Source organism: Arvicola amphibius, chromosome 7 (assembly GCF_903992535.2).
Source record: "Arvicola amphibius chromosome 7, mArvAmp1.2, whole genome shotgun sequence".
Lineage (NCBI taxonomy): Eukaryota > Metazoa > Chordata > Mammalia > Rodentia > Cricetidae > Arvicola > Arvicola amphibius.
Genome location: NC_052053.1, coordinates 77,565,169 through 77,583,552, shown reverse-complemented (window position 1 = coordinate 77,583,552; position 18,384 = coordinate 77,565,169). Strand labels below are relative to the sequence as shown.

Here is an 18,384-nt window from a genome sequence, read left to right as displayed (position 1 = left end):
GACAGGGTTTCTCTGTGTAGTCCTGTCTGTCCCAGAACTCACTCTATAGACCAGGCTGGCCTCATACTCAGAGATCAACCTGCCTCTGCCTTCCAAGTGCTGGTATTAAGGACATGTGCTACCACATCTGGCTAATAAGAACCAATTCTTAAAAAATAAAAATTGTAAGGTGGAAAGAAATAGAGGAAAACATCTAAGTCGATCTCTGGCCTTGACACATGCAACACAGGTGCACCCCCCCCTCTCTCTCTCTCTCTCTCTCTCTCTCTCTCTCTCTCTCTCTCTCTCTCTCTCTCTCACACACACACACACACACACACACACACACACACACCATAAAATGAGAAACACATTATGCATACACCACACCATAGGTACTGAGCATCCTAGCTTTGCACTATGGAACACTGGGGTGTGTTTATTGTTTCCTCTGGGGGGGCCTGACTGGAGCTGCCACTCAGTTTGGCTGTCCAGGATTATGAGGGTATGAGATCACCTGTCACCAGTCCAGGAAAAGAGAAATCCAGCTTCCAGCTGACATTGTCACATTTACACCACAGTGAAGTAGAAACGTATAAGTCCCAGAACCCCCTAAAACAGTCATGCACCATGTACAGAAGCACACAACACCTGTAGTAGCTCCTCGGGGGGTCAAGGGCTGGCAGAACTTCACACGATAAATATCCCTTGTTTGATGTCCAGTAATAATGAGCTTGTACTTAGGGTGAGTCACCTACCCCTCGTTCAGTCTTGCATCTTTTACACAGCCCCACAGTTCCAGAGACACACTCAACAATCCTGAACATTCATTCATTCAACAAACATTACCTGTATGACTGTCAACCCACTGATTCATGAGTTGGGAAGAGGTAAAATATTATTTAGTAGCTAGAAAGGCACAGTCAGGTAACTTAATGTCACCAGACACGAGCTTCCTAAGCGCCAGTCCTCTGATCTTGAGAGAACTATACTTATGTGAACTCTTTGTTTAATTAATGAGGGCCATTGAGACTTCTATTTTCAGTTTTAGTTAAAAGTCCTTGCGTCTTTACAAACCAGGACCGGCTTTTCTGATTGGGCTAACTCCTTTGCCAGTTAAAAGCACTGGTGTCTTTAAAAAGGGGCGGCCTCCTGTCAAAAGGGCCCCAAAACATAGGCTGAAGGCGCGTGGAGTCCCACCCACTTTCTGTGACGTCCTGCGTCCCGGCTTCTGATTGCGTGCTGCCGACGTCAATCGCGCGGAGTACGTCTTGCTGGGACACAGTGGAGGTCTGCGCTCCGGTCTAAGGGGCGGTCGGGTGTCTTCTGCGCTCGCTCCACACCCGCGAGGCCCGCGCCGCCCGACCCAACGGCGGAGCCGCCCAGCGCCTCCCGTGGCACCCGCTCGCTCCTTGCTGGGGCGGGACGTGGCCCTACGGCTCCGGACACTATGGTCAGTGGTCGCGGGACGGGGAGGGGGTGCCGCCGGGGCTCAAGTGCGTGCGCGCGGTCGGGCGCGAGGCTCAGCCCTTTCCATCCTCGGGATGCTGAGCCCCGGGTGTGCCGCGCTGTCCGATTGGGAACCTGCAGCTGGGAGGTCCAGCCAGGACCGAGCCCTGCTTCCTCGTGTCCACTCCAGGTGGACTCCAGGAGCCTCCTCAAAGTCCCGAGGCATGTGCCTGGCCGGGGCTGGATGGAGCGCCTTCAGGGTTGCGGTCCCCACTCTTTGTTAAGTAGCACTCCTATGGAGTGCTTGCCGCCCTCCCATCGCGGACTTAGCCACTACGGACCGACTCTGCCCTACGGGACAAGCGATCTGGCCACCGGGGCAAGCTTTAGGGCCACTTGGACGTAAGCTCAGTCTCCTAATGGCAACAGGTCTGTGGAGTCAGAACCACATGAATGGGCGGTCCCCGGGTGTAAGGAATGAGTTAGGGGTCCAGGCAAAGTCATCTAGAAGAACCTACCATCTGAGCAGAACAGGCCCAGAAGACTCTGGGCTGGTCAAACCTGGTAAACCAAGGACATGGGCAGGTGGGAAACTGAGGACAGACAGAGAGAAAATTGGTAGGGATTGTGCGAGTGCCACAGTTAGGACTCAAACCCAAGCCTCTGGTCCAGTGTTCTGTGTTGCATCAGCCCACACTCTTGGTTGCCATGGGGTCAGGCCTCCTATAGCCTATGGTGGCTGCCCATTTCAACTTCCAGCAAAGGGCTCTAGAGAGCCTGACCATTATATTAGTGCTACTGGTCAGCTTGGGATCGCACTGCTCTGGGCTCCAGGGTCTCACCTGTTCTTTTTGTTTGGTTTGGTGATGCTGGGTTTTGAATCCAGGGCTTCATGCATGTTAGATAAGGCTTCACTTCTGAACTACGTCCCAGTCTCTCACTTGCAGTCTGGACTGCTCCAGTCACTGCTATGAGGACCCTGTTTCGGTTGTGTGTGTGTGTGTGTGTGTGTGTGTGTGTGTGTGCGCGCGCGCGCACGCTTTCCCCGTCATCCCACATTTGGGTCACTACTTTGGGATGTTGCAGGGAGAGTCTTGAGTGTCGATGGGCAGCCAGGGCATCTTACAAGCCATCCTCCTCCTCAGGTGTGCCTGAAAATGAGGGGAGGGACTAGAAGCACTAGTTTTCTGCTTGTTCTTGGTACCCAAGCATTCACTGGCTCTGCTGCTCCTGGAAAGTGCCCTGGGTGTTTCTGCACCATCTGCCAGGGAATAGAGCTATGGAAATGGCAGTTTTAGCCACGCAGAAGCTGGGGGCGGCGTGGCTTCTGGCCACCACTAGTGGCAGTGGACAGTACAACAACGGCAGTAGGTTCTGGGACCTCAGCTTCAGTTCCTTACTGTGTAACTGGCTCTGCCCTTAACCCAGGACACCAGCAGCTGGGACCCAACGCAACTCCCCTCTGGAGAGTCTAGGTGCCTTGGAGAAAGAGGTAATAGTTAAGACCCACAAATAGGACATTTGTCTGGGCATCACGGTGGGGGGCAGAACTAGTGACTGTTTACATGGCATTTGTTAGTATACATCTATTGTGTATTGTCAGACACCTTGCTACATACTGGGGTCCATGACTGATTTATTTTAATGTTGTTCAATGTTGGTTGAGGCTGCCTGGTATGCATGGTGGATAGAAGAGGCTGCCTTGGGCTGAGCTTGAACGTAGGTCCTGGGCAGATGACATGAAGTCCTCAATAGTCAGGGCTGCAAATATCAAGGGGCTCACCCTCACTACAAGTGCTTTTGCTCTTGGCGGGTAACAGTGAGTGTTGAGCATAAGTATCGGAAGGAACCACAAGTTCCTGTACATTTTCTTCTATCATGCATTAAATAAGTCACACTGGCATCCTCAGCCTACGTTGAGGCAGTGAAAGAAACACAGGATACCTGCCTTCTCCTGGCGTTCATGCCTGCGGGCCAGGTCACAGCCAATGACTTACTAGCATGGCCTGAAAATCCACAGAGACCTTGGGAGCGTGGCACATTCTACTGGTGAGGAAAGCCAGGTGCTGGAGGCTGTCTGGGAGTGTTCAGGAAGGATTGGGGAAAGAGTACATTCCAGATAACAGGGTGATTGGCTTACAGGCCTTGGGATGTGGTCCAAAGTAGGCATTCTGGGACGAGTGAGCATCCGATTTAGACGCAGGGAGGTCGCAGGAGCCCAGGGTAGTGAGTCTGGGAAACTGGCCGGGTGAGGAGTGTTCTGTGCAGAGCTTTGCACGCTGGGCTGTGGAGTTTTGGTTGTCTGCACATGTGGGAACTGTACCATTTTTGATGAATATGAAATGGTTTCTGGCTCTCTCTGATGCTGGGTCGTGGGTGGCCAGCTGGAGTGAGAGGCAGGCTTGCTCATTCAGCGTGCTCACCAGGGCTGCTGCAGCCAAGTTCTTCAGACAGAGAGAGCTATAGGGACTTGTTTTCTGGTGAGTCCGGAGGCTGAAGGTGCAGAAAGGGCACACTACCTAGGAAGGTGTTTGGGGGAGGCTCTATCCCTGGCTTCCCCAAGCTTCCAGTGGTAGCTTGACTTGTGACATTGGAACTCATCTGCAGATGGCTCTCCCTTGCGCGTGTTTATGCTCCTCTTATAATAAGGAAATCAGTCATAGGACTGGTGACCCACCCTGCTCCACTATGACCTCATCTTAACTAATTATGTTACGTGATGACCATGTTCTAAAGTAAAGTTGCATTCTGAGGTCTGGAGCTAGGGCTTCAGCAGTCCAGCTCGTGGCACTTGGGATATGGTTTTAGAATACATCCTAACATTCCAGGAAGTGGAGATCCAGCAGTGACAGATGAATTGGCATTTGGGTGGAGGGAGACGGTCCGGGTCAGCCAGTGGACCCACCTGTCAGGTCACGGCCTGAACTAGTAAGATAAAGCAATAGGACGGTGGGGGAGGCTTCTCTTCTGAGGTGGCATCTCCCAAGTCATGGAAAGAGGCAGAAGAACAGAGGTCCAGAGACACTGAGGTAGAAGTGTGTGTCCTGTTTGAGGGACAAGGCAGCCACTGTGGCCGGAGCCCCAGATGGGAGGTTGTCAGAGATTGAGCAAGCAAGCCAGTAGAGGGCTTGAAAAGGTTTCACACTGCCCCGACACTGTCCAAGGCTGGGTGATTTATTAGGACCAGACATTTATTGGCTTCTCCTCCTGCATGTGTCTGGTTAGGCCATCATCAAGGCGCTGGCCCCTGATGAGGGCCCACGTGTCTTCCTGCTGCGTCATAACATGGTAGGAGGTCAGAGTGGACTAGAGAAAACTCCCTGTGATGGCTGCATTAATCCTTTCATGACAGGGGAGTCCCTAGACATAGTGACTTCTGAAAAACTGTCTCATTGGCAGTTAAGTTAAGTTACAACTTGGTTTAGAGGGGACACTCAAACCTTTGCTTTCTAACCATGCCCCGCCCCATCTCGTGGTCTTCTCACCTATAGGATGCATTTGCTCTATCCCCGTAGTTCCCAGAGTCTCACCGTATTACAGCCCAACCCAAATGTCCAGATGCCAGGGCTGTGACAGGTGGGCCAAGCAGAGACAAGACTCAGGCCAGTGTCTTGATAGACCCTGCCAGCATTGAGGGCCTGTTACCCAAATGCCATGGCAGGCAGGCCTGAGATAGATATTTCCATCCCCAGAGTGGGAAGTCAGCCAGAAATAAGAAGTAAGTCATCATATGTGAGTCTAGCAACCACAAACCGAGTTAGGGCCTCTGATTCCAGAATAATCTTGACTCATCTGTACTACCTCCATGCCACTCGGGTGGCTGTTGGATCTGCTGTCCCTGGGATTCTCTGGGTCAGCTTACCATAACAATACTCTATACGCATGGCTTTCTCTGTTGCGGGCATCACCCTAGTGGGGACTCGGCTTGGTTGCTCTAGGCTCCCACACTGTGCACCACACCTCAAACTCTGGCATTCTGCATGCCTCGGGGCCAACCCACGTGGAGTCTACCAAGGCCACAGCTTTGGTCACTGGGGTGGCAGCCCTCCTGGTGCCCGGCCACAGCTGGTCACACAGGGGTTGTGCTGTCCTGAAATGTGGGGCACTGAAGACCTTTCCTGGAAATTTGCCCTCTAGTCATAGCCAGCCCCCAAGATCTCTGCTATGTTTGGGGGTGTCTTCTACCTCATCTCCTTGAGTGACACCTAGCTCCCTTCTTGTCCTAATTTCTAATCTCTTTGGCGGGTGGCCAGCCACTGGGTCACACCCTTGGTATGCAGATGGCATGTCATTCTTTTACAGTCGGGCTGTGAGTTTTTCAAGACTTTGTTATACATTCCATCTTTACATCATCTCTCTCCTCTAACATGTCAGAAGACGAAGTTACGAGAAGCCACACCACAGTCCCAGTGATGCCGCCTTAGGTTCTGCCACCCCACGTCCTTCCTAGTTCATCGTTCCTAAGTTCTGTTTTCCCATCCAGCCTTGGGGCAAGGACACCCCGCAGCCAAGTTCTTTCCCACTTGAGGACATGGCCCCTCCTTCCAGCAGCCTCCAGGACTTCATTCCTCACCTCCACCCGAGGCTACATCCTCACGGTCTTTTCTGTGCCAGTTGCTGCCAGCGTTCTCACACAAAGTCTTCGAAGGCTCTCGCTGTCCCTTCTGCTCTCTGCCTTGTCTTCCCCACACCAGAATCGCCCTCCACGGTCTGTTCCCAGCTGCGACGGCTTCTCCAGCATTCTCCTGGGAAGTGTCCCGGCCGTATATACTCCCCAGTCCCGAAGCCTTCATGTCTTCAGGTATTTGTTTCGGCAGCTGCTGCTCCTGGCTCCTGGCTCCTAGCCTATGTGTTAGCCTGGTTGTGTTGCTGTAATGGGTTATCTCTGGGTGATTTATACCAAACATTCTTATCGGGCTCAGAGTTTGAGAGGCTGGGACATCCTAAGATGAGATACCAGCCTCAGGCCAGGAGATTCTTGCTTTCTTACCATGAGGGAAGGCAGCGCTTGGCAGAAGCGGGCTGGAGAAACTGAGTCAACACTGGATACAATCCATGTTCATGGTGTTAGTCCAATCCGTGAAGGCAGAACATGGATGTCATAGATACAATGACATCAGCAGTTGAGCTTCAGCAGCGTGGAGGGAACGAGCAGCTAAGCCTAGCAGAGAACATTGAGGAAAGGCCCTGCCTGTTAAGCAACCTGTGCTGGCTGCTCATGGAGAAGGTGGGGCCAATTAGGAGTGGAAGTGTGGAGGCCACCGGGTAGAGTGTATTGCATCCTCCTTGTGGGACATAAGCTCTCAGGCCAGACTCAGGAACCGGTGGAGCAGGGTGAGACAGTGGATGAGGGCTCCTGGATTTGGGTAGACTATCTCTGATTGATGGAGTATCCTAGGGGCTAGAGAAGCCCAGGGGGACAGATGCGGCTATGGAGTAATTACGCAGTGAATGAATTAGAAGAGCGGCTTAGATGTCTGGCCGGTTGCCAGCTGTTTGAGGCTAGGTCCTAGGGAGAGGTGAGGCAGGAGCGGAGATCAGGTGGGTGGCTGCCGAAAGATGTTACATAAGTTCGTGTTATCCGAGGGAGGCAGGGCCTAGCTTCAGGAGCCCCGAAAATGGCCAGCAACTGAGATAAGGGGTTGGGGCCCCACAGAGAAGGGCCATGTAGTAAAGCCGAGAAACTGTCACCAAAGATTAGCGTATCCTGTTCCCTAGCACCTATTTATGTATTCCCATGGCAAGAGAGGCTCCCAGGTGTGACTCAAGGGGCTGAAGTGAGACTTCGCCCTTAGTTGTCAAATGAGGTACAGTGAGGTCACCAGCAGCGTCCTGACAAGGGAGGGGGTGCAGGCCTCAGTAAGGGGACCATGGGAAGAAAGGTGAGAGAGGCGTCCGTCATTCATCATGGAAGCCAGACAGTCGTTCACGTGTATTTATTAGGGTGTGTCGGGGGTACAGGCATGCCACAGAACGTGAGGAGGAGGTCAGAGAGCCAGTTCTCTCCTTCCACCACAGGGATCCCAAGAATCAGACTCAGATAGCGCCCCCGCCCACGGACCCTCACCCCACTCCAGACAGCCTTTAGGATCCAGAAGCCCCCGGAAAGCACGGCCTGTTCACAGCTCAACTTTAGACGGAGGAGGCGAGGCTGCTCATTGCCACCTGCAAAGAAAGTAAAGCGATCATGTTCTGTGACACCATGGTTGTCCTTAGATGCTGGAGCGGGAATGAGTCCTTCGGGGAGACAGGTCTCCCTCTGCCGGGGCTTCAGTGACGGTTGGCTTAACTCTCCCCATCAATAATGGGCTTTTGGACACTCTACAGGTGTAAAATGTATGTGTGTGTGTATGCACATGTGTGTGTATATGTGTGTGTATGCACATGTGTGTATATATGTGTGTATGTGTATGTATGTGTATATTTATGTGTGTGTATATATATGTGGGTGCGTATATATGGATGTGTGTGTTCATCTATAGAGAGAGAGTGAGAGACTTTTTGGGGTATATGTGTGTGATGTATGCCTATGTATGTGTTCATGATGGCAGATTGAACCAACCTGTGTTCATGTGTGTGGAGGCCAGAGATTGACATCAGATGCCCTCCTATAATGCTTTCTTTTTACTTTTTTTTTTTTAACATGTGTATGTGTAGGTAGTACCTGCTTCCCAAGTATACGGGCACATGTGTACATGGATCGGCATGCATGTGTGTGTTCATGCCTGCGAATGATGGAAGTTAACACTGGTGGTTTCCTCAGTCACTGTTCATTTAGGGGAGGTCTCTTGCTGACCCTGGAGTTTTTCGATCCCAGGTTCTAACAAGCCAGCTTGCTCCAGGGACTCCGTCTCTGCTTCCTGTGTGCTGAGATTATAGGTAGCTGCCACGCTGCCCACGCTGCCCAGATTTGAAGTGGACTCTGGCGATTGGAACTCCACCCCTCAGCCTCGTGTATCAAGCGCTTTGATCACTGAGCCCTCTCCCCAGCCCCTCTAGTTTTTGAGACATGGTCTCTTCACTGAACCTGGAGCTCACTGACTTATTGGCCAGTCAGCAAACTCCAGAGATCTGAATACCCTTTCCATTACTGAGGTCATGGGTGCGTGACTTTTTACATGGGCGCTGGGCCACAGAACTTATACTGAAGCCGTAAGTTCATTTGTTACCTACTGAGTCCCCTTCCCAGCCCCCAAGCAGGCATTTAAAGGCACATTCCTTCCAGTGCTGTGAGGGATCCAAGCCAGCAGGTAGGGCCTAGGGTGCAAGCCCGGGTGACTTCTGGCAAAGACTACCTGCTGCTGGCAGGTGAGGCTGGAGTTTCCTGCTCTTCTGGGTGTTCTGAGGTCAGACTGTGTTAAGTGATGACTTGGGGGGCCTGGTTGGTGAGTCAGTTCTTAAAGATGTCCAGAGGAGGACAGCTGCCTGCTAGGCTGGGTGGGTGCTGCTGGGCCTGGGATGTGGGCATGCTCAGATGCGCTGACAGGATGGCTGGGGGCAGATGGCATCTGTAGGCAGAAGAGCGAGCTGAGGCCTGATGGCGGAGCCGGTCAGTGAGACGACGTGCCTCACCTCTCCTGCTGAAACTGTTGGCAAGCGTGGGCGCTGCCTGCCCAGCTTAATTAATTTAATCTATTTGCAAACCAGCAATTAAAGAGTCAGTGTCTTTCCTGTAGCCTGGTTAGGTCTGACCGGACAGTCGGGTGTGTCCTGTCTGTTTCCCTTTTCTCCATAACAACCTGGGATTCTTCAATTTGTTTAAAAGCAAACACCAGTTACTGTCAGCCAAGGTCAAAATCCAATCATTGCTCCAGATTCCTGGACTAGTCAAATGATACTGCCCTTAAAATTTTCACAGAGCTGAGGCTTGGCATACCCAGGAATGCTGGTGGGTTTGGGTGGAGACTTGGGTCATTCTGAAGGTGTTTTAGGGACTTGAAGTGCCGTGGTGGAAACCTGCTTGTCACTAGGGTGCCCATGTATACACTTGGGAGTACTAGAAACCAACCCAAGGCCCATCTTCCTTTTTCCTTCCTTCCATCCCTCTCTTCTCTCCCTCCTTCCCCTGAGACAGTCTCACAGTGTACCCTCTGCTAGGCTTAATTTCACCATCCCCCCTGCCTCAGCCTCCTGGATACTAGGATTACAGGCAAGTGCCACCATACCCAGCCATGGCTAGTTTTGAAATAGTATTGAGTAAAGTTAAAAAAAATAATATCTGTAGTATATGTGTAAATATATATTTTAAATCTATTTTTAGAAAATAGAAATATATCTCATCTGTAGTCTGATTCATAAAGACAGAAAGTAGAGGCATGATGGGGGGATGGGGAATACTTAAGGCTATAGAAGTATGTATATAAAAATGGCTAACATGGTATGTCTCATGTATATTTTGCCGTCATACTCTTTGAAGACACATACATTTCACATACACAGCAAGTAGACCTTAGAGGGTTGGGGAATGAGTGAGGGATGGGGTTGGGGGACGCAACAGAGATTAGGGACACATGAGATAAACTTGGAAAAAAAAAATCTCCCACTGAGGCTGAGGCTGACAAGGGCACAGCTCAACCGCGCACAACTGGTTCCCCTACTTGGTGTCTTGTTATTAGTGCGACTGCTGCAAAGAGCTGGCATGAGGTGAGTTTACCTAATACGCCAGGCAAATCCAGGCCCTGGGAAGCTTTCCCTGGTGTGGTGCCTCTCTCCCTCAGGATTCCTCTTCGGGAGGATGAACGGAGTCCCTTTTCTTCTCCTCCACGGAGGCCTTCTCAGAAACTGCCAAGTAAACATGGCCGACTGGGCATCCTTCTGTGTGGTCCCTAGACTCCTTGTTGCATTTATTCCTTTCTGATTTTTGTCTGGGGCCAGAATTGAGTGCAAGTTCATTAAATACAGCTGGGCACTCTGCTCTGTAGCCGGTCGTCCAGAAAGCCCCATGCACCATTTTAAGTCAGCCATCTGTAAAACTACTTTTATAAACAGTCATGGAGCAAGTAGCAGGATAGGAATGAGTTGGCAATGGAGCAAGAAGGAGTTTGGTTGAGTGGAGCATGTGGCCACTTGCCAGCCGCCTGTGGGTCACCTTGCCATGTATACAAGGTGTGAAGAGGGCCATTCAGACCGATACACCTCCCCATGGAGATTTGCCTCTTCAGCACAGGGTGAGCGGAATTAACTGCACACCGGCAATTGTGTGTTACACGAATGATGCCGTTCTTCCGTGATTTAGAACATGACTGAGAACTATGTGTGTCTAAGTTATGGTTATATTCCGACGAAGTCAACAAAGTCAGCTCCACCTAAGGTTCTGAAAACTTGTGAATGAAATGGAGCTCTTGGAAGCTGCAAGCCAGACGTCTCTAGGTCTTTGAAAGGGAGACCAGGGACTGGAAAGGAGGAACATGAGGCAGAAGCTGGCATCTTTGGGCACAGGTAGACGGCTCGAAGGAGGCGGAGGAGAGGCTGACTCACCCCTGTGGTGGTAGGGTTTGCTTTCTCGTTTAACGTTTTGTTTTGCAGAGCTAGGGATGAACGCAGGACCTTGCTTGCATCTGTGCCAGGCAAGTGCTCCACTGCTGAGCCACACCCTCAGCCTGCTGTTACCTTTCAATGGCTGTGCCTAGTGTCACTTAGGAACTGTTCCTCGCCACCCTGCTGTGAGCATCACAGACTGGCAAGGCTCTTGGAGACGCTGAACTCCCATCAGCAACTTCGGGAGGACAGTGTCTCTGGGGCCTGCAGAAGTGAAAGGTTGGACCCAGCCTCTGGGTAAGATGACCCAACACTGCCCTGGACAGGACATTTCTTTGTGGTCTGGCAGATGAGTCCTTTGAGCTCTGGAGTCTGTGCCAGCCTAACACTTTGGTGTGTTTGAACTTCACATGGACCTGAATTAATCACGTCCTTGCTCAAACCACCTGACCTTGACAGTGTCATGGGTATAATAATGGCCACCTCACAAGAGTGCTGTGATAATTGAGATAATGGGGATATACGAGCTTCTGTTCCAGTGCTTGGCACATAGTAAGTGCCCAGGAATGGCACCTGTCACCATTTCCCACATTTTAGGGCTGAGGGTAGCAGCAGATCCTCAAACCATCCTCCTTATGTTGGCTTTCAACCTCTGGTCTACAGGATGACTGCTTAGCATCTCTGCTCTTTTTATCCCAAACCAGACCTTTCCCAGAAGCCCCAGCAGACTTTTTTTTATGGGCCTAGAATGCAGATTTGGGTCATCTAGCTAGTCAGCTTGTCCCAAGGATCCCCTTGTACCAACCTCCTGAGAGCCAGGATTACAGGCCAGTTGTTCATTCAGCTTGTATGTGTATTCTGGGGATCTGCACTCTGGTCCTCGTACTTACAAGGGCAGTGTTTTATCTACCGAGACACATCCTCAGCCATAGAACCCTTATTTTAAGCTGAAAACTCTTTATGTGGGTCAAACAATACTTTAAAGAACAATTCTAATGTGTGTGCGCGCACACACACACGAGTGTACATGCATTGGTGTGAGTGTACACCATTGGCAGAAGTCCGAGGACAACTTGTGAACATTGGTGCTATCCTTCTGCCATGTGGGCTCCTGGATTCAGTCTCCAGCGGTCAGCAGTCTGAGCCATCTCCCCGGCCCAAGAACCTTTGATTCCACTTTGTTGAGAATACCATCCCTGGGTGGCTGGTGGCCAGAGCGTAGAGCCAGTAGGCTGAGCCCCAACCCCTGAGCACTGTCACCCCAGGCTAGTGACAAAGCACAGGTGGGGAGGAGACTGCCGCCCCTAGATCCATGGCATCCTCTGCCCTGTCTCCACCCTGCTTGCTGAGTCCTTGCTTAGAGACCCTGGCTCCACACGGGTACATGCTCAGGTTTGGTTCTGGCCTTGGCTCCGAGCTGAGCATCACCAGTAGGCGGTATGGGAAGATGTCCCACTTGTCCCAGACCTTGTGTGAACCCGGGTCATTAGCCATTCCCTAGCACACACCCTGCACTGCCACATGGGGTCACCTCAAGCTAAGTTTCACCCCGTGGTATTACTGGCTTTTGTGTAGGGATGGGAATAGCCCTTTATTGGCAGCGTGTGACACCAAGCTGACACAGGATGCATGTTTAGGAACTGGGGGAAGGAAATGGGAGTAAAAGAAAGAATGAATAAGTGAATGAATGAATGAATGAGGTAGAAACATGCTCCAGCATAAAGGTTTATTAACTATGAGGTATTAAATGTTATGAAATGAATCTGTTAGCAAATTATGAAGTCAGTCTTTATAATCAGGATACTTCATGATGGTGCCAGTCCTGATTGCTTTTGCCCTGGGACCAGGACAATCTAGGCAGGTCCCTAGGATGCTGGTCACATGTTCACACATTCCTTCCAAGGGGAGGAAGCATGTTCTGGATTGTGTAACTGGTCATTATCAGTTCCAAGAGCCCCTCGGGTGTTTTTGAAGCCAGCTTAGAAATGGTTCTTCTTTCTCTTTCAGAGTGAAACATCTTTCAACCTAATATCAGAGAAATGTGACATTCTATCCATTCTTCGGGATCATCCTGAAAACAGGATTTACCAGAGGAAAATCCAGGTGAGGCAGAGGGTGGAGAGACCAAGAGCCTAAACAAAGGGGGTGGAGGTTGCCAGTAAAGAAGGGTCAGCTTTTGGAAGGCATGGAGTTCGGGCCAAGTTCCTGGGCAACCTGAGACGCTCTTAGACCATTCTGACATTGGGTATTTACCTCAGAGAGAGGTCCTTTCCTTGTGGGAAAATCATACATTTTAAAGCTAAGCGCTTGCTCTAAGTGCTGGATTTACTTGCCTGAGACTTTTTTATGATTCTGTGTGGCAAGTATTTGTTATCCCCACCTGACAACTAAGAAGACTGAGGTGTGGCCACATAGCTCATGAACTGCCCAGCAGGGCTGATCTCATCACCGCTCTACTAGGGGACCTCTCAGGACAGTGACATCACTGGGAGGCTGTAGGGTCACTCCCAGAGCCAGAGAGGATGGAGAGCGAGGCCCCCACTCCATGGTGCACATGGCAGATGGGCTCCGTCTTTGACGGCATTGCTATGCAGTCTTCCGGACTCCTCCTACGGACCTTGCAGATACAGCACAGTGCAGCACGGTGCTGGGGGATTCTCTTACTTGGAGAGACTCCTTGAAGCATTCAGCAGCTCAGGGTGACACTGGTGTCCTGAGGTCTGCATATGATCACAGAAAGCACTTCCAGCAGGACTCAGGGTTGAGGACAGTCTGCTCTGTGTTCCCTTAGCCTCTTGGGGGCTGAGAAGAGGGACACTGTCCCTGATCAGCCTGCTTCACACGATTCAGATAAGCCCTATGCCTTCTTGTTGCTGGGGCTTCCCAGACCCTTTAAACTAGGTAGCAGCTGCAAAACCCCAACTACTGTCCCACAAGACAGAGAGGGGGCTCTAGACCATTTCAGAGAGATGCTGGGAGTAGGCCAAAGGAATGGGTGGCATGCCACTCCTGACATGGCTGAGAGACATTTACAGGACTGCTGAGGCCGTGTAGTGTTCTCCAGCCCCCCTGCCACACACCACATTCAGATGCCAGCTTCCTCTAGGCAACCCTTCCTGACTATTGGAAGTCTGGCATGGATGTCTCTAACCCAGGGCACCCAGCTCTTGTCCTCATCCTCTGTCCCTACCATCTAACTCTGTGTCTCCTTCCCTGATGAAGGCTGCCTAGTGCCAGGAGCTGACTGACATCCTTGGGGTCTCACATCCTAGTCAGCGTATTTGTGAATCTGTGGGATGGATGAGGGTGGGGGGCCCTGAAGGGAGGAAGCGAGGGCCAGGCCAGTGGCTGACCCATGCCAATGTCATTGCTGCTGCTGAGGTTCATGTGCCCTCTTCTCCCCTTAGGAACTCAGCAAAAGATTTACCTCAATCCGAAAGACCAAAGGAGATGGGAACTGCTTCTACAGGGCCTTGGGCTATTCCTACCTGGAGTCTTTGCTGGGCAAGAGCAGAGAGATCCTCAAGTGAGTGGAACCTGAGCACTCCTCCGCCTCTCTGTGCTGCATCTCACCAGGCTGTAGCAGGGGTTCTGAGAAAAGCCTGGTAGAGGTGTGGCATGCCTGGAAACCTAGCTTCCCACTGTGATGGTGTGGATGGCAGCCCCTAGGCTGAGGAAGGTGTCAGTAACTTGTCTGGTAATCCGTTCAGCACTGCCTGAAGGCATGGCTCACCAATGCTGGGTGGGCACTTGATATTTACTGCAGAAAGGAAGGAAGGAAGGGAAGGAGGAAGGAAGGGAGAGAGGGAGGGGAAAAGAAAGAAAAACATGTGGAGGTACACAGTAAGATCCTGTTTCAAATACCAACAAGAGGAGGAGGAAGAGGAAGGAGGAAAGAAGAGAAAGAAAAAAGGAAGCTTGTCCAAGAAGGAAGAAGAGAAAAAAAAAAAAAGGAAGCTTGTCCAGGAAGGAAGAAGAGAAAAAAGGAGGAAGCTTGGCCCTTGGCCTTGGTCACATTCTTGTCTTGTGTGTGACAGTGAAGGCACATGCCTTCTCTTTCCTTCACTCCACTGATGGGCAGCCACTTTTACCAAGCCGTCTTGCTGGTCCTATATCCCGATAGCGAGTACAGACCAGTCCCAGGCTGCTCCTGAGGGTAACAGCAGTAGCTAGGACAGACTCCTCACTGTGCCCATAAGGGCCCTGTGACCCTGTGCATCAGCGTGGGAACAGAAGCCATGGGGCTGGGGTTAGGGGCGGGGAGGCCTGACCTGATTGGGAACAAGCTGGTGTTAGGACTGGTTTCCATCTACCCCACAGAGTAGCCAGAGCAGAGGTCTGAGGGATGCCAGGGTCCACGGAGTTCTCACCTCCCTTATGCAACATTCCCCAGCCACCTAGAAGCACAGTGAGAACTAAATAGGAAACTGAGCGTTGAGTGTCCTTTTATTTTTAAAATTAGATTTATTCATTTTATCGTATGCGTGTTTTGCCTGCACGTGTATATGTGTCCCACATGTGTCTTCGGTGCCAGAAAAGGTCAGAAGAGGATATTGGATCTCCTGGAACTGGAGTTACAGTTATGAACTTGTACTGGGACTCAAACCAGGATGTCTGCAAGAGTGTGTTCTTAACTCTGAGCCATCTCCCCAGCCCCGCTCTAGGTTTTTAGAATTATTTCCTTGTATCTTTACACCATTTGGGGCTTAGTACGGGGTGCTAGTTCTCGAACAGTTCATTAGCTTAAGGGAGGGGGAGAGAAGGGAAAGAGCTAGACAGGACCAGGACGGATGAAGAGACGTCACAGGGACCAAAGGGATAGGGAGCCTTTGAAAGGGAATTGCCGTATCTGGGGAGTATGCTGTGATTGCCTCAATTTCTTCATCTGAGAACCGGAGTCATCTTCAGCAGGGAAGGCAGTGGGCCAGCATGGCCATGCGGAGCGCTTCAGAAACAACGTATGGCACTTCTGTGAGGCTGGTGTGGACTGGGCAGTTGTCTGTCACAGCAACACCCTGTGTTCCCCGTGACCATCAGGTAAACCTCAGGTCTCCTCCCCTCTAGGTTTAAAGAGCGTGTACTACAGACTCCAAATGACCTTCTGGCTGCTGGCTTTGAGGAACACAAGTTCAGAAACCCCTTTAATGCCGTGAGTTCACCTGAGCCAACACTGGCTGGGGACCAAGGCCTCCCACATGGGCAGAGTAAACAGGAGCAGTCAGGCTGGAGGTCCTCAGCTCACCCATAGCTGTGCAGTTTTTTCCTTAGTCCTCCCACCTGGGTTGGGGGCAGGGCAGTCATGTACTGTTTGTGGTGACATGTGGGTCCAGGGGACCTCGCTTTGGAAGACTGCCGGCCTCCTGCCATTCTGAATGTATGGTGGAAGGAGACTTAATGACAGACCCCTAGATGTGCCTCTGGGCTTCAGCTTTTGCAATCCCAAAATGAGCTCTGAGGGTGTCCCATAAGGTGTGGGGGGCAGGTGCCTGCTAGGGTCTATTCTGATGGTGGCAGCGTGAAGTTTTACAGTGTGGTCGAGCTGGTAGAGAAGGACAGCTCAGTGTCCAGCCTGCTGAAGGTGTTCAACGACCAGAGCTCCTCGGATCAGATCGTGCAGTTCTTGCGCCTGCTCACATCAGCCTTCATCAGGAACCGAGCTGACTTCTTCCGACATTTCATAGACGAGGAGATGGACATCAAAGATTTCTGCACTCACGTAGGTCCCTAGCATCCTCCTCGGGGATGTGACCCCCAGCTTGGGCTTTGTCTGTCTGTCTCTTACACATCCTGGGACCACTGTTTCTGCCCAGAGGAACATCCTTGCAATGCCAACTAGTAAAGCTAGTACATGGAGACCTCGTTGTAAGTGGCCTGAGCCACTTGAGCAAGCTGCTTGCAGTCCCAGGGAATCTCAGGACTTGGGACAGCTCTACTGATAAACTGCAGTTGCAGCTCCTGCCACATTAGCCCGAAGATGGGCTTTCATTTAGATGCATTTATCTGAAGATGTATTTATATGGCCCGCATGAAAACAGTGGACAATTTTCATAAGGCCCTCTGGAATTTTTTTCTAATTAGGAGGTACTGGGCTCTAAGTTGGATGGCGACTACCAGTAGGCACAAGAGCAGCTGCCCTCTTTGGGGTGCCTGACACCCTCTCTGCCTCTCTTATTGTTTCTGCAGCATCAGGGCTCACCCACAGGTTCTAGCCTCTGCAAACCCTTGTTTAGAAGCCTTTGGTGGCAAGGTCCTTTTAGTTCTAAGTTTTGATGCTAGCCTGGAAGATTCCTCCACTTTTGCACAATCCCCTCATGTGCTTGAGAAGAGCACCCTCCCCGCCCTGCAGCACAGGCAGCCACGATTCTGAACGCCAGAGCTGCACTCACTCTCCTCCCCTGGTCTCCCTAACTGTCTGATTTTGGCCACGCAGGAGGTGGAGCCCATGGCCATGGAGTGTGACCACGTCCAGATCACAGCTCTGTCGCAGGCGCTGAACATCGCTCTGCAGGTGGAGTACGTGGACGAGATGGACACCGCTCTGAACCACCACGTGTTCCCCGAGGCTGCCATACCTTCCGTTTATCTGCTCTATAAAACATCCCACTACAACATCCTGTATGCAGCTGAGAAACACTAATTTTAGGCCATGCCGGAGCCTGTCATCTAATGGACTGCATTCTAAATGGAACCTCCTGACTTGGCAATTTTTTAATTGATTTAGACAACTAGAAAACGTACAGCCTTTTGGGTAAAGCCACTGAACTGAGACCTGTGCCCACTATGGACTGTCATGACTTTAATAGGAATTTTAGTATTTATTTTGCTAGATGATGTAATGCCTGCTAACTCTGGACCGGAAAGCCAGGAACCCTGTCTATGTATCCGTTTACTGTAAGAACCTCGTTGGACCTATTTATTTATCGGGAAGAGGTTCCTGGCAGTGTTGATGTGATGTTGTGTGAAAATGGGGATATATGGTTAGTTCTCACCAGGGGCAGTGGCACTCGTAGGGAAGAAAAGCTCAGGTTGGCTGCCACATTCAGGTGACGTACCGGACCTATGAACCTGTGTTGGGTGGCTAATGGTAGACAACTGTCTGAATGTGTAGTTCATTCATGATGGCTTGCTTTCCCATGAGAGCGAGCGAGAGAGAGAGAGAGAGAGAGAGAGAGAGAGAGAGAGAGAGAGAGAGAGAGTAGACTTTTATACCAAAGTCCACAAGAGGACTTTAGCCTTCAGCATGAAGCTCAGGTTGTGAGGCCCTTCTACCTCAGGACCAGAACTCCTGACTTTGGCGGACAGGCCCTTCAGGGTTCTACCTTCAATGCCACCTGGATAAGGCTTGACAAAGATGAAGGCCTGTACCTGAGTCAGTGTGTTCATGTCTGGGCCCAGGGAGCTGCAGCTGCCCACCATCCCCAGTGAATCCTAGAAGCGTCTAGGTAAGACAGCTGGGTAGGGTGTGGGCATGGAAACATG

General features: G+C 51.2%; 1 protein-coding gene across 2 annotated transcripts; it reads left to right on the top strand.

Moving 5' to 3' along the window:
* Positions 1 to 1,242: 1,242 nt before the first annotated feature.
* Positions 1,243 to 17,850, top strand: Otub2 (OTU deubiquitinase, ubiquitin aldehyde binding 2). Of its 2 annotated transcripts, none has more exons than XM_038336765.1 (6): positions 1,243 to 1,432; positions 12,913 to 13,008; positions 14,313 to 14,431; positions 15,970 to 16,054; positions 16,427 to 16,621; positions 17,336 to 17,850. In XM_038336765.1, exons 1-6 carry the CDS (start codon positions 1,430 to 1,432, stop codon positions 17,540 to 17,542), a joined length of 705 nt encoding a protein of 234 aa, XP_038192693.1. In that variant the 5' UTR covers positions 1,243 to 1,429; the 3' UTR covers positions 17,543 to 17,850. The 2 variants fall into 2 exon arrangements, with proteins under 2 accessions (XP_038192693.1, XP_038192692.1); XM_038336764.1 differs by lacking the exon at positions 1,243 to 1,432 and adding an exon at positions 5,960 to 6,229.
* Positions 17,851 to 18,384: the final 534 nt, after the last annotated feature.

Excerpts from the sequence above, each read along its gene's own strand:
- Otub2 (XM_038336764.1), top strand. The coding sequence starts at position 5,960 with ATGGCCCCTCCTTCCAGCAGCCTCCAGGACTTCATTCCTCACCTCCAC. Across the intron at positions 13,009-14,312 it reads TTTACCAGAGGAAAATCCAG|GAACTCAGCAAAAGATTTAC; the intron begins GTGAGGCAGAGG and ends TTCTCCCCTTAG. Across the intron at positions 14,432-15,969 it reads AAGAGCAGAGAGATCCTCAA|GTTTAAAGAGCGTGTACTAC; the intron begins GTGAGTGGAACC and ends CCTCCCCTCTAG.